Raw genomic sequence first — 16,423 nt, forward strand, 5'->3', positions numbered from 1 at the left:
CCATACACACACACATTTGAACTCTGGGTGCACTTCTCTCCTTTTAAACTGAGCGAACCGCTGCCCTCATTTTCTCTAGAAAGCCAAGCGTGCCCGTTCAGTCGCACACGCAAACCATCAGCGGTTTCTCTTCCACATTTTTAAAAGTAAAAGTTTTAAGCGCAGAGTCCCGATTTGTTTTGTTTCACGCTCGGTTCACGCTGCTAAAAACAAAAAAAGTCCCAACACGTTATTTCAGGATCATTCAGTAGGTGTTTTTTAGGTGATCAGTTTTGGCTTGTTTCAATGAGTTTTTCAAACTAACCAAACAAGTCTGACTGTGATGATTCACTTTAAGTCATTTTTAACTTGCATTTCTTGCAGGTCACAGCTCCACAGGCTGAAATCTGAGACATTTTAAGGTTCAGTTGTGTTATTCATGGCTGGATTCTTATGTTTAACCTACTGTCAGGTTTTTGTTTTGTTTTTTTTTTGCTTCAGATTGAGTCATTCTTGGGTATATAGCAGTTTATGTTATTTTGTTTGCAGTGTAAAATTACATGGGATTTTTAGTTCTGTGTTAAAGCTACACTGTAGATACGTTGTAACCACACGCCCCTCTGAAACCCTACAACATATCCTAAAGTGTGTCTTTGTAACTACACACTGCGCTGGTGCAGGCTCTGACTATTGTGGTTGACCTGACTAGTGCCGTAGATTCCTCCTGAGCATTTTCAACATTTTAGCAGATTTTTGTTGTTGTTGTTGTTTTTTACAGTTTATTTATTGGTAAGAGTACAGTCATTGTCTCAATATAAAGACTCATATATGTAACGAAAACAAAACGAAAAACCTACAAAAATCTTTAATAATTGGCAATGGTGGGAAGGAAAAACTCCTTTTCAATAGGAAAACACCGCCAGCAGAACCAGGCTCAGACCAGGACAGCCATCTACCCCAAATGGATAGGGGTGAGGGGAAGAAAAGTATGAATGCTGATAACAGTGTCAGACAGTTACAAAGGGAACGTGGTAGGCTCTGCAAAGGCTCTGCAAAACTGTGGTTGTGTTATAAGTATGGAGTGTTTTCCTTATCCACCAGCAACGAGTCTGACAGTCTGAACAGGGAACTTATAGGCCCTTAAAGTGAGCCAGATACCCCATTCTCCCAAAGCATACTCGGACAGAACACCTGAGGGATGTGATCAAATGTAGGCTCGCAGCTTCAAGCATGTCAACCAGGAAAAACCCACATCAGCCAGAGCTTTAAGGACCTCAGGGCAAATATCATCCAGCCCCAGGGGCCTGCCAGTGAGGAGTGCTTTGAAAACTTAAGCAACCAGTAACTTTTGCCCTTACAATCAAGTCCTCTACCTGATTCCCACTTCTTCCATAACCATATATTTGCTTCAGCTACTGCTAGAGCAACTTTCCACTTGGTATGCTGGTAGTAGTCAGCTTCTTCCAGAGCCCCACAAGATAGATAAGTTTGATAGGACTCATTTTTAACTTGTGGTGTCCCTAATTGGGTTTGGGGGTTTCTGCTACAGAAAGCACCTACCATCTTGCTACAGACCCTAGCAACATAGAGGCAGACCTGGGCTGTTTGGACTCGGTGTTGCTGGTCTTTGATGTTCTGGTGGGATTTGAAGATCTTCTGGACCATGACTTCTGCTAGACACGTACAATGTATCCTTCCTACACAACTGGGCACACCAGGCCTCTCCAGCATCCTCCTCCACTGTTGTTACTTGATGCAAAGCATCACCAGGTTGCAATCGGCTGTCAGCTCTTCTACTGTCTTCATCCGAGGGGCCCAGCCATGCAAAGCCAATTATTCTATTACAGTATTGATTATTGATGTGCAGCCAAAGGTGTCTTGGTGCCATGTGTACTGAATAACACTCGTATGCATGAACACCATGTTTGTTTTGTACATCTGCAGTTAGCACAGAAGACCACTCATGTTCAGATCAGGCAGGCTGTTTCTCCAAATCTAACCGCTCCAGGTTTCACCGTTATCACCTATTGTGCGCTCTCCAGCACCCAAGAACTGTGTAAAGGTTCGGGTACTTCTAACTGTTGCTTGACACACAAGTGAAACAATAGTCAGAGCTTGTTCCCTGACCCGCATAGGGAATAAAGGTGAACCTGCCCTTTGTAGCTGTTTCTCAGCCTTGGAAATCCCCTCTCCATTCCCTCTCTAGGAGATTGGTTTCAGAACCAGTGCAACATGTTGAGGTGACCCCCACTATATCCAGCCAGTATCTCTCGATCTGTCACACAAGTTCAGGCTCATGCTTCTACAGAGCAAATAATTAAAAGACCGGTGAACATCTATACACTGTTGTGCTTTTACTGCCTTACTGCATTTTCAGTTTTGCTGGCTTTGTCAGAAAGGTGATAGAGTTGTGTTTTTATTGCTTTATAGGCAATGTGGGATTACATTTTAGGATTAGGAGAAGCCTCCTTTATAAATATATCTGACTTTGTGACTGTGCAATAATCATTTCCTTGAATACAAACATTTTCCATTTGAATTATAGTGTTGCCTTACATATGGCAACTTTTTTGGGGGGGATTTTATGTCAGATTATTGCTGACCTCTGCTGCAAAAAAAAAAAAGATTTTTAATGAAATCCTAAACTAATCAAACAATCTCAGAAACACTGAAAGTATTTTTTGACAAAATTCAAATCATCAACTTAAAAAGTTTTCGGGAAAATCAATAGTTGCTCAAATCTGCCGCTGCTGTTCTCAGAGCAGTTTTATTCTCTGTGTGCGTGCTAAGCGGCGGTCTTTAGTGCACGCAGCCAGACAACAACGTTTCCATGACGATTGCTTTGATGGCCCGTTGCCATAGCGCATAATGTGCCTGGAAGCAACGGGAAGCAGGGCAAGTCAGATGATTCAGAGAAGAGAGAGCATGGGAATATATGGAGGAAGAAAGATAGGGAGGCGGGATGATTAAAGAAAGGATTAAAGAAGAATAAAAAAGATGACAGAAGAGAGAAAGAAAGGAATGAGGAGAAGAAGAGAAAATGTGAAGATGAAGATGGAAAGAGTGAGCGAGAGACATAAAAGATGAGGGAGAGTATAAGGCGCCTGTCTTTGATCCTCTCAGCGGAAAAACAGAACGCAGCTGTGTTTGTATTGCTCACTTTGTGAGGACTCAGCTTCCTTATGGGGACAAAAAACAAGCAAAAGGTAAATCAGGACACTTGAGGGTGAAGATGAGGTTAAGGCATCATTTTTCCCTGGTTTTTCAGAAGGTCCTGGATGCCATCTGGGTCAGTGGTGGTGGTGTCCAGGGGAAGATTAAAAATGTTTCAAATAAAATTATAAGAAAGCAGCTGGATAAACCCCTGAAATTAAGCTGCAAGATGAAGGACTCCTCTGCTTCCAGACTACAAATAAAGGAAGTTGGGATAACATATGCTGTTAAATGTGTATGGGGCACACAGCTGTGTAGGTTTTGGTTCAGTTAAGAACAACAAGAACACATATACTGTAATATTGCCTAAGTTTAACTTCCAGTTTTTAATGCATGGTCTCAGTTGAGTTTTTTTTAGATCAATTATTTACCAAGTCACATTTCGTAAGAGGCAGGCCATAAAATTTCCAAAGTAAAATGGCAAAAAAACACCCCAGAAACAACTGGAAATAATACTAACCGACTGACAACAGTTGTCTCCAGTTGACCAACCTGAATGCATAGCTCTAACTGTCATTGTCTTTGGTTGTAACTAATAATGCAAGGTCTGTTGGCACTGAATGCAACTATTTTCATTTGGCTTATGGAGCGCCACCAAAAATCTTAGCTGTCTGTCTTTTCTGTGCATTCTTCTTCTTCTTCTTTAAATCACTTATTGAAATCAGTGTCTTCAAGCTATTACAAATTATACCAATGTGTTTTGAATAGTTAGTGTCTTCCCTCAGTGGTTAAAAGGAGTCATTTTAAGATTCAGGCCCTGTACATGAATAGGGGTGTTAAACTAAGATGTACATTTTTTTTTCATGCAGGTTTAAACTCTCCCTGCCCTCACAACCACCTCCCTGTCTTGCCACTTTGTTGCAACTCCAACAACCTTCCCATCCCCAAGGAGAAGAATGATGGCTTTATGGAGAAACAGAAAAAGAATGAACATGAAAGAGGCACTGGTCAGGAGAAAAAGACAGAGAACACTTGTTTTGGCTCACAGACAGAACAACAACAAAGGTTTTTCCCCCCATCCAGAGGCCTGTTTCAGGGAAACACATCCACACTGATGTCCAGCCCAGGCTTCACAGGTTCGAATCTGAATATGGAGATGAGTCGGCGGCGTATCTTCAGCCTTGAGCCTTTCCATCAGAGCAGCATCATAAACAGCCGGCTGAAGAGAGGGAGGGAGGAGGACAGAGAGGAGGAGATGGAGGTGGAGGAGGGGACGGAAAATTTGAGCAAGAAAGCCAAATTCACAAACGGTAAGAATTCAGAAAGTCTTCATGTCTGTGATTTTATCTTTTTGTGTTGGGATGCTGGAGTCTTCTCCTACTGACTCACTGGTCGTGATTACAGAGGCATCTCTGGAAGACGTGAAGAAGCTGAAGGTCTGCATCGAGTTGAATGGCCTTCGGCTCAACAAGCCCCGCCTACCCGGGGAGTTCAACCAATGGCTTCCCACTGGTCAGAGATCAGCAGAGGCCAACAGGAAGTTCAGAACAGATGTCCCATCCGTCAGGGCGAGGTCAGACATCAGCGAAGGCTGGTGTGAGCCCACATTTACGAGGAGGGATGGCACGAGAGGTAAACCCTCAAATTTTGCTCTTTAAACTTGACGCTTTGCCTCAGATGATTCTACGTGTATTCAGGATCCGACTAAAGAACAATAAAAAAATTAATGTACTGTGAAACTGGAAACTAAAGAATAAAATGTGTTTAGACACGAGTAGAGACATGTCTACAAGCTGACAGCCGATGTCAAGCTTCATGATGATTTGGACTTGTTTCACTTATTAAACCACACTTCTAACCCACGCTGCATGTGGCACATATTTATGTGTCAGCGGCAGACCTCTAACAACTTTTATTCTGAAGGCAGAGCTGTGGGTTCAGAGCAGAAAGCTCTGCTGCTGTTGCTGCTCGTGCTGATGAAATCTCTCTCTGCGTCTCTCTGCTGTCATCAGTCCTCCACCTCTCCATTTCCTCCTCCACCCCCTCTCGTCTCTCCCTCACAGCTCTTTTTCCTCTCTCTGTGATTGCCGGAGCACACGAGTGGAATTACACCAACGACGTATGTGTATGTGAGCGTGTGTGTAAATCTGTGTGTGTATGAACCCGTGCGGCCTCGTGGCGTGCTAATAGCCGTCTAACATCTCCCAGATGGAGCTGTCACACTCGCAGTAATACATAGGGAATGTGTTAGCAGCCTCCTCCTCCTTGTCTCCTTGCTCTGTTTGTTGAAGGCTGCTCGGAGTGGCACTCACAGTCTCTGCTTGTTCTCTTCAGGATGTCAAATTCACTCAAACCAAATAAATCCAATTAAATCTAAACCTGCCATTAGTGGTGGTGGTGGTATTGGTGCATCTGACTTACAAAGTCTCTGCTGATTTCATGTGCTTGCCTAAAATCTGCAAATTTACTACATGCTAATGATGCTGATAACAAGGTCTGTAAAGCTATTACTTTTTAGGAGAAACAAGTTGGAATTATTGCAGACCAACACGTAATTAATTTAAATAAACCCAAATGCAGCACATTTGAATGCTGTTGGAACTTGATTTGTCAAGATGATACAATTAAAAGCATTGATTTAAATGTGATCCATTTAAATCAAAATAGGAATGGACCAAATGGAGCACCCTGTGGTACACCAGATTTATGAAATAATTTAGGTGTTTAATTTGAACAGCTATTGGCTGCTTATGGTTACTTTTCTGCTGTTGTGGAGTTTGCTGGGAGTTAACACATTGTTAGCTCCCAGCAGTTATATTTACCAAAGCATGCACTGCAAGGATTTTGCTCACACTGATTGTTTCTCTGTATGAATGAATCTGTAAATACTGAAGTTATGTCAGTTTTTGTTGTCCAGAAGATTAACTTTACCAATGACTTAAAGCACTTTGAAGATATATGCAAGGCCTTCTTTGATAAAGACATTGTCTAGATGGGAACATATGTTGCTCTAAACCTGTTTATTGCATTTAGCACTGATGGCCCAATATGCCACCATACCATCAGAGACGCAGGCTTTTGAACTGAGCACTGATCACAAGCCAGATGGTCCCCCTTCTTTTAGTCCAGAGGATGTTGTGTGTGTTCCATGTTTTTTTTAAAAAACTATTTCAATGTGTCTGATCACAGAACAGTTTTCCATTTTGCCTCAATTTTAAATGAGTTTTCGCCCATTTCTGTATAATGTTCACATAAAGCTTCTTTGCATGATAGAGCTTTAACCTGCAATGGTGGATGGCATGGTGAACTCTTTTTATCTATTTCTGGATGCATTCCTAAGTCTATAAGGTGGTTTTCATGACAGAATTATCTTTTTTTAATGCAGTGCTTCCTGACAGCCCAAAGATCAGAAGCATTCATTACTGATTTTAAGCCTTTTTCCTCACACACAGAGATTCCTCCAAATTCAGTGAATCTTTTGATGATATTGTGTATGTTATATGAGAGATCTTCAACTCTTTTCAATTTTACATTGATAAACTATTAATAACTGCAATTTTTTACAGATTGGTGAAATCTGCCTCTCATGGATGCTCTTTTTATACCCAGTCGTGTTAATGATATGTAGTCAGTTAACTTAATAACAATGCCCTCCAACTGTTTCTTTATAGCACCAATGATTTTTCAGGCACTTTCCAACTTTGTTGACATGTCTTTCTGTCATTAAACCCAAAATAAAGTAATATTGTTTTTATGAAAAACGCCTCATTCTATACAAGACTGAAGCCATATAAGAACTCCTCCTGCATGTATGGGGTAACATGGAATCTGACTGGGCCATGATACTCAATTTAAGAAGCAGCCCGTAGGACAGTCATTGGTGCGAATCTTGGTGGTAACCTAAGAAACCACTAATGGTTGTTGGTGGTAATAGAAGCCATCAGGCTGTAGAAAGAGTACTTTCAAATTTTGTTGGGCCAGGGGACTCCTGAAAAACCACCAATACCTGGGGTCGAGAAAGACTGCTGCCGTGACAAAAACAGAGGCTATACAGAAGGACTTTTTGTTGGCCTCAAAGAGGTTCCAGTAAACCATTCAGAAACTCAGGAAGGGAAACCAGGGCTTGGTATTTTTGGTCGTGAGTTGCTGGTGCACATTGTGAATACTGCCATGTGGTGGAAGGAGTACTTTGAAAAGCTCCTTCCTTCCTGCAACAACACTGTTGTTGGTCAAGTTTACCAAAGGAAGCAGAGACTGAAACCTTGCTGAATATCCGGGCAAAAGTTGCAAAAGTTTCCCCCTAAAAGCTCTAGAAATTGTTGGGTAGTCTTCACTGACACACCTTTTCAGGGATACATGAACATCTGGAACAGTACCTATGAGGTCCCTGGGAGAGATAGTGGTTCTCATTTGCAAAAGGGTTCCCTCATATGTGATTCAATTGTCATGGTAACACACTGTTCAGCCTGTTGGAGAAAGCTGAAAAGGAAGCTTGGACCCTCTTTTCCTTCTCAAAAAATTCCACCTTGGAACAGTGGAAAAGCTCTTTACCCATGGGATCATGGGAGTTTGACTATCAAGTCTGCATGTGTCTTGTAAATGTGGAGAATATTTTTTTCCAGATTCCCTGAGGTGAAGTAAGAGGTACTCTTAACTGTATAACTACAGGTTTCATGAGTCACAGTTACCTGTGGTTATAGCTCAGTATAAGCAAGCCTTGACATAAAATCAAGCATGTCTTGGTGGGTGTTAAACTCCATAGAGGATGTCCCTTGTTGCCATTTCTGTTATTCGTGGACAGGATCTCAGGCATAGCTGGGAAGTGGAGAGTGTCCATTTTGGGAACTTCAGAATAGCATCTGATTTTTGCAGATGGTCTGGTTCTGTAGGCCTCAGAACATACTTTTGACACACGCTGGGACGTCTGCAGCAGAGTATGAAGCAACTAGTATGAGTGTCAACATTTCTTGTCTGAGTCCATAATTCTCTGCAGGAAAAGAGCAGATAAGTTCTTCTATGATGCAGGAGAGTTGCTGCCCCTAGTAAAAGAGTTTATCTTGTTTATAGAGGATGATAATGTGGACCATGAGATTGACCAGTGCTGCATTCACAGCCACAGGGGAGTTGTACCAGACCAGACAACCAGACACCCTACCCATATCTGAGATCACTCTTTGAGGGTGTTTTCATACCTATAGTTTGATTACTTTGGTCTGAATCAGTTGGTGAGTTTGTAACCTTGTAGCTTTTCCATGTGGTTTGGGTTGTTTTCACACAGAGAAAAATCAGAGTGAACTCCAAGTTAACCAAAATACATGGCAATAAAATACGTGAGAATGTTCAGTCCGCTTATTACCGAGATGTCTGAGTTGGGAGCAATAAAAGTAAATACAGGAACACATTGCAGTCTTCTGAAGTATCTGAGAACACTGAGAATTCATGTTCCTCTCTCAGCTAGTTGCTGGTCCGTACACAATTTTGTACATCATAGTGCAATTCAGTATTCCAGAATGCAAAGCATACAAGTAAGTTTTTTAGCTCAAACTTGCAACATATTAGGGTGCCGGTTTGGCTCAGTCGGATGAACGATCAACCATGTTCCGCATGGTTGAAAGCAGCCAGCCCGGGTTCGGGTCTGGCCCGTGGCCCTTTGCTGCATGTCATCCCCTCTCTCTTCCCCTCCCCCTTCCAGTCTATATTCATTGTATTTATCCAATAAAGCCAGTCAAAAAGGCCAAAAAAATATATTTAAAAAAACTTGCAACATAACTGGTAACAGTTCATTTGTAACTCTCTCGTGCAAAGGGTCTCAGTGCTGCTGTTTTGGACCCAGTGCGATTACTATGTTCACACCTGCACAAACAACCCGTGCCAAGGGGGGAAACAGATTAAATACCAAAGGTGTGAAAACACCATGAGATACATTGGAGAGTTCAGATAATGGGAGGGAAATTGGAGCAGAGTCACTAGTTCATTGTGTCAAAAGGAGCGAAAAGATTAAAAGTTCCAACTCTAAAAAGTTCTCATTGTAACCTGAAGCCAAGTGAGGAAGATACAAAGTGATAGAAACGTTCCTGTTGAATTCTATTCGTAAGGCTCTTCTTCTTCACTAGCTCAAGAAAAACCTTTGTTGGTCAATTTCATGACTTTTTAGACCTGGGGATAATGTCACCAGTTGTGACATTATTTATAGGCAACAGTGTCCTCTCCTAGTGAGTGTGGTCGTGGGCATTTAAAGGAAAATTACTATTTACTGTGTACTTTGAACTATATTGAAAGATAGCCATCTCCATTCTGTTCTATAAAGACTATGTTCAATCCTAGTTTTATTCAGTTCACTGATCTTTACAACTGAGATAATGGAACTTGGGAAACACTGTAGAATTTTCTTCCACAATTGATCGATATGCACAGTCGCACCTGAAAGCACCAGGTGTTTGCAAGAGGGGCGTGGCCAGTGATTCAAGATAATGATCATGTCATGCTTGAGAAAACAATGAATGCTGCAGTTTGATGATTAAAATGAGGAGCTGTTTTACTGCGACACATCCAGAGGGATTCGCACAGACACACACACTCAGTATTAGCCCTGTATGTGTGTGGGTCTTTACACGTGTCTCTAATTTTGTGTGTCTGCGCAAACTAGCTTCCAGTAAATGATAAATTCCTGTTTAGTAGCTTCACACATTCACGTGCGCCCTCATTATGTGCTGTATATGTTAATCCTATTCACAGAGAATGAGTACGTAGGTGAATAAAGTGTGTGTGTGTGTGTGTCTCTGTGTGTGTGAGTTTGTGTGTGTCCAGGCTGATAAATAATTCAGCAGATGGAAGCGGCGTGACTCCCCGCCGGCTCTCAGAAACAACCTCTGGCTGTGTGTGTGGCTGTGTGTGTGTCTGTGTGCATGCGCGTGCAGTGGCATTTACACATTAGTGGTTGTGTGTGTGTGTGCGTGAGCGTGTGAGACGGCACAGCATGTGTGTGTTTTTCTGTGTGAGTGTTTCCTCCAGGCGTCTGCAATGGAAAACATTGCAAGCACTCTCTCTCTCCTCCCCTCCCCCACTATTTGCTACCTCGTTCGCCCGTTCGCTCGCTCGCTCGCTCGCACGCCTGCTTGCTCGCTGCTCCACTCAAGCGAGGAGGCTGTGTGTTTCTTTGTTCCTCTCTCACGCTCTCTCTTGCTCTGTCTCTTATTATCTAACCCGTCCCCGGCTGAAGGACAGACGGCGGCTCATTTTGGGCGATGAATAGAGTCTTTGCGCAAACAGGAGAACGATCATAAGCTGCAAGAAAAGTTTAAGTTTGTCGCACAAATTGGCCATTTTTAAGGTCACCCTGAAAATGTATTGACTCCGATTAACAGAATATAATTTTTAAGTGACGTCCACATTTAGGTTGGACGTACGTTGACAGCTGGCAACTTGGATAAAAAATACCATTAACACAAAGCCATGGAACTCGTTTTTCTATCATATCTGGTGTGATCTGTGTTTTAAACTGTCCTCGTTTTCATTCATAACTCTAACACGGCACTTCTAAGGGATATCATCATCCTTGATGTCCATCCAGCCTAAATCTCCATGAAGTCCCTGAGAAATCTTAGAACACGACATATTGTTCTAAAATAAATTAACTGTGGTGTATCACATCTTTGGAAGTTTCGTTTTTCTAGCCATACCTAGGCCTGTTTACTGCCACACCTGTTCTCAGTCAAGAAATAACTTAAATGGGACCTGTTTGACAAAGTGGAGTAGACCAAAAGATCCTCAAAAGCTAGACATCAAGCCATAATCCAAGTAAATTCAGGAACAAATGAGAAAAGTAATTGTGATCTATCAGTCTGGAAAATATTATAAAGCCATTTCTAAAACTGTGGGATTCCAGTGAACCCCAGTGAGAGCCATTATCCACAAATGGCGAAAGCATGGAACAGTGGTGAACCTTCCCTGGAGTGGCTGGCCAACCAAAATTACCAAACACTTTTTCACAACAACTCTAGGTCTTCAATATATTCTGTCAGAAACAAGCCATCCTGTCTCTGTAACCCTCATTCATCCATTTATTATGTTGGCTTATCCAAAGTCAGGTTGTGGTGGCTAGCATCTCCCTTAGAGATAGGATGAAGAGTTCAGTCATTTGAGAGCAGCTCAGAATAGAGCCGCTACTCTTCCACAGCGAAAGGAGCCTATTGAGGTAGTTTGGACATCTGACAAGGGTGCCTCCTGGGTGAGATATCCCAGCCATGTCCAACCGGGAGGAGGCCCCGAGGAAGACCCTGGACACGCTGGAGGTTATATCACTCTGCCGGAATGGAGATGCTTAAAAATTTGTTTCTAGAGATTACTGAATCCATAATATTTTCTCCTAGCATCATATAAATTGCACTTCAGGATTTAGTTTTATAAAAACTAAAATAGAATTAACAACCTCTGATTCAAGACTGAGATATCTGTTAGATGGATTATGATAAAAAGTCATTCTTATCTCTGGATAAATTGGAATCACTGTGACCGTCAGCATTTTAATGTAACTTTAATTAGTTAACAGATACCTGCAGGACATGCGTTCTGTTCACAGCCAAGACAGTGATTTTACACCTAACATGATGCTTTTAGTCGTTGTTCAAGTATTTCCACCACGATAAAAAGTTGATACCTGATGACTTTTTAAAGAAATTATTATTAATATCATTTTTAATTTTGAATCAGTTCTGCCAGAATTTATGTTTTGACCAGAAACAATTCATCCCTGATTTGTCTTTTGTTTTTTCTTTCAGTTTTCCACATGGCCCCCCATCCCTCTTCTCCTACCCATCTACCCCGGCAACCATCCAGCTCTGTACCTCGGCAACCAGCTCCCACATCTTTTGCCACCTTCACTTCCTTCCACCTTCAGGACAAGCATCAGAAGTTGAAGGAGAGCCGCAAGGTGTCAAATTTCCTGCCTTCCTTGCCTTCTCTTCCTCCCTCTTTCTCTTCATCACCTGACCCCCATCCATTCCGCTGCCATGATGATGACCCAGACAAGCCGAAAGGCAAGCGTCCCTGCAAGACGAAACACACCGGAGGAGAAGCAGCAAAGGCGGAGGGACAAGACGAGGGTGGAAGTGATGAGGAAGAAAGGAACGGGAAGGTCAGTTTTTTTGTTTTTTTCTCTTTATAAAATGTGATTTATTTATTATTTATTTAGAACGAATGGATTTTTGAAGGACACCTTGAATAGAACTGTGAGCAACTGAGAGAAAGTGCAAGAGGTCATCTGTGTATATGCTTAGTTTATATGCTCTATTTCTTCCGCTGCATATTAGCAAGGGGATTACTGGCCACATCAAAAGAATAGAGGACAAGACCTCTGACTCATTTCCTCTCAAAATATGAAAATAGAAAAGTGTGATTCATTTTATTTTGCCATAACACATAAAAATAATGAGACAGGCAGGCCACCTTAGATTTAAACTGCCACCCTTCAAATGCACACAAATGTGGAGAAATTGAGTTTGTTTTTGGTTTTTTTGTTTACTTAAATGCAGAAATGGTAACACATGCAAATGATGTGACTCAGAATGACTCAAACGCCCACACACTCACCCAGAGGGATGATGTCAAGAGGGAGCGCTTGTTTAACTCCTTGATATCGTTTTATATCTGTAGTAATACACCACAGCTGAAGGTAAAATCTAAGTGTCTAAATCAGGTGCTCGTCTGTGGACCGAAAAGAAAAGGGCATCTGGAACCGTTGTTTTATATTTGGTAAAACAAGTCCAGGTCACAACACCCACCAGTCTCTCTGGACAAAGTGGTCCCTATAGGTTTGAAATACGATGGCTAGAAGTCAAAGTCTATGAGATAAGTGTGAGACATCCTAACCCTCAAGAGAAGTCTAAGCTAAAATGCCCATAAAACCAGTAACCAGTTCAAGATACCCATAAAACTGTCTTGGTATAATGAGAAACGAGTCACACATGACGAAAACAAGCTGGCAACAAGTCCAAGTAAAAGCATAATTTCTGCAGAAAGGGCCAGGACGGTTTTCCAACACTCTATTTTTCTGTCTTGTTGTTTGTCCTCCCTCTCGCCTCTTTTCCGTCTCTGTTAATCGCTGCAATTATCGTCCTGATTGGAGCTCACTGGGAAAACTCAGCAGGGACGTATGTGTGTTTTTACTGTCTGCGTGTATGTGTGTGTGCATGCGCGTGTAATTCAATTCGCTGCAGATTAAACTGAAGGAGAGAGCGAGCGAAGGAAGGAGGGAGGGAGGGAGGGATGGAGTGACTGAAGGTTATGAAGGAAGAATAATATTCTCCGCATGTACTGCTGGTGTGCGTGTGTGTGTTCATACTGTGTGTGTGTGTGTGTGCGGGCGGAGGATTGTGTCGTTTTGACAGCTGCTGCACCGGAGATTTCCTCCGGGCAGCGAGGACACAAATACACGCTCACACACGCACACACTTTCTCTCTCTTCTCGCTCAGCCCTCCTCCTCCTTGTTGGAGTCTGCTGCGCTAGAAAACACACACACACACACCTCCAGGGCAAAGCTCGCATCCTGTTTGCCGATGCGTGGCGGCGAGCGGCTTCGTTTGACAGACGCCTGCACACGCACATTACACACTCACACAAACACCCTGACACACATAAAAACATTAACACGCACACACCGTCTGGCTGCTAAGCGGTGGAGGCTGTTGCGGTGGCGTCAGCAGCTCAGCGCTGCATTTTCATCCAGCTCTACCTGCTTCTGATTTGATTAAAAGTACAGAATATATTTCTGTATATTTAGGTTTGTTTCTGCTTAAATACAACAGAAAATACTTTTCATCACTGGAAAAAGATCAAGAAAATGTCCTTATTTATTAAAGTGACCAATTAATTTTAATGTAAATATATTAGGACCATTATCAAATTGCTTCTGCCAATATTGTGAATGTTTAGTGTTTGTTGGTCTTGGTTTTTCTTTTTCATTAATCTGGCAGTTCTGCCAAAGAGCTGCTGAGTGATGAACACTTGTTGGACTCACTGCCTTGAACCTTAATGTCAAAATAATTTACTCTTTGCAGTATCCTCTGGTTGGCTGATAGTTGTGCAGTGCTGTGCAGTAGTAGTAATTGCGTTGTTAGTTTAGATCTGATTTCCCAGTTTGCCGCTATATCCAGTTTACTCTGCCGATACAAAAGAGAGAAGTCATCTTGCTTTTTCGCCAAATCATCCAATTCTGACCTCCTTGTTGTTTGCATGATGAACAGGCTGATAGATGTGGTCAGGCAAAAGTCTCCATGGACTGTGATGTTTGAAGATGACACTGTGATCTGTAGTCAGAGTAGACATTAGAAGTAGTGAAAGTTGATGAGTTTAAATTCCTGGGGTCAACCATCCAAAGTAAAAGACAGTGCATAAGAGAGCTGAAGAAGAGAGTGCAGGGAGGGTGGAGTGGGTGGAGACAGGTGTGTGGGGGGATTTGTGACAGGACAGCAGGAAGACTGAAAGGGAATGTTTACAAGATGGTAGTAAGAATTGCTGTGATGTATGGTTTGGAGATGTTGGTACTGACGAAAAGACAGGAGGCTGAGCTGAAGATGTTTAGATTTTAATTGACAAGATTAGAGACTGGACAAGATTATAAATGAGTACATCTGCGGTTGAGCTGCTGAGGTTGAGCATTCTGGAGACAGAGAAGCAAGGCTGAGATGGTTTGGACATGTCCAGAGGAGGGATAGTGGATATATAGAGCAAAGGATGGAGATGGAGTTGCCAGGCGGGAAGAAAAGAGGAAAAACTCAGAGAAGATTCATGAATGTAGTGAAAGAGGACAGAGGCAGAAGATTGGTGCAACAAAAGAAGAGGCTAGAGGAAGACTGAGATGGAGGCAGATGATCCCTTAGGAGCAGTAAAGATGGAGAAGAAGAAAATATCCAGCTGATTGGATCTGACTGTGCTTATGTTAAACAGCATGTGTTGGGGAGTCATTTCTTGGCACATAATTGGGCCCCTTACTGGTGGGGCATTGTTTAAACACCATAGCCTGCCTGAGACTTGGTGCTGGCCATATCCAGTAGCAGGATAACGCATCGTGTCTCAAAGTTCAGATGATCAGGTTTTTTGAACATGATAGTGAGTTCATTGTGCTCAAACTGCCTGCACAATCACCAGATCTTAATCCAATAGATCAGCTTTGTGGTGGAATGGGAAGTTTCCATCATGGGTGTGGAGTTGAAAAATCTGCAGTAACTGTTTAATGCTATCATGTCAACATGGACCAAAATCTCTGAGGAATGTTTCCAGCACCTTGTTGAATCTGTGCCATGGTCAATTAAGGCGTCTGGATGCAAATTGGGGTCCAATCCAGTGAACTGGGTAATTAATTAGCTGGTGGGTGTGTAGAAGATTCAAAAAGTACACCAAAAATGCCAGATGTTGCATGTTCTTTTAGCAAAATGATTACAGTATAGTAAGTCAAATAAGCTAAAGTTGGTAGATGGTAGTATGTACAACCAGTCTAAAACAAACTTAAAAGACATCAAAGACTTCAAAAGTAGGTCAAAATCCAATTCCAAGATAAAATCCACAACAAAACCCCAAAATACATCTCAAATACATCTTGAGCCAAAGGCCAAATCCACTGCCGTCTAAAGCCTGGTCCAAAGTCAAATTCAGAATCAGTCCAAAACCAAACTAAATTTTTTTTAAAAAAAAAATTAGTCCAGACCGTTCCGTGTCGGGCTTGTAGCCGAAAAATAGCTTTACTTTGTTGTCTGGGTCAACTTTGCTAGCGAGAGACAGGCGTTGAAAGACTGCTCCAACGGAACTTATTGTTTCGGAGGAAAACACGAACACAGTCGAGTCTTAATAGCTTACTTACAACTGGGCTCGTCAGGCACTCTTCTTGGCTGCAGTGGTTATTATTATATTTACATGCTTCCAGCTCCCATTTATGCTCGATGACAACTCGTACTTTTCCTTTTTCTCCCTCCCTCGATCACAGACACATAACGTGTATGGCAGTCCATTCTCCCTGCAGCACGGACTACACTGCCCATGAGGCTACATTCTTTAGAGCTATACCTGTAGCATTCTGCCTATTAGCTTAGCACAACAACAACAACAAAAAGGCGCTCTCTCACCCAGAAAACACACAGTCGCAGAGAGAGCGCGCGTCACCCTGTAACCATGGCAACCGTAACGCTGCCGCCTGGAGCAACAGAACATAGCTGTTAAACAAAACCCAAACAGTCCTGACCCGCCACAATATGAAACAGGAAAATACCGCCGTGTAATCCATTTATTTCAACAAAGTAA

General features: G+C 42.3%; 1 protein-coding gene across 2 annotated transcripts in view; it reads left to right on the forward strand.

Moving 5' to 3' along the window:
• Positions 1-16,423, forward strand: part of LOC102787390 (BCL-6 corepressor-like) — a 68,051-nt gene that overhangs the window by 35,581 nt on the left and 16,047 nt on the right. For both annotated transcript variants that reach the window (XM_087836060.1, XM_006800348.3), the window contains 3 exons: positions 4,002-4,442; positions 4,537-4,764; positions 11,910-12,265. In XM_087836060.1, the coding sequence (XP_087692186.1) occupies positions 4,002-4,442; positions 4,537-4,764; positions 11,910-12,265 (1,025 nt within the window). The remainder of the gene's footprint in view (positions 1-4,001; positions 4,443-4,536; positions 4,765-11,909; positions 12,266-16,423) is intronic.

Source organism: Neolamprologus brichardi, chromosome 23, assembly GCF_056152115.1.
Source record: "Neolamprologus brichardi isolate AB-2024 chromosome 23, ASM5615211v1, whole genome shotgun sequence".
In the NCBI taxonomy this organism is placed as follows: Eukaryota; Metazoa; Chordata; class Actinopteri; order Cichliformes; family Cichlidae; genus Neolamprologus; species Neolamprologus brichardi.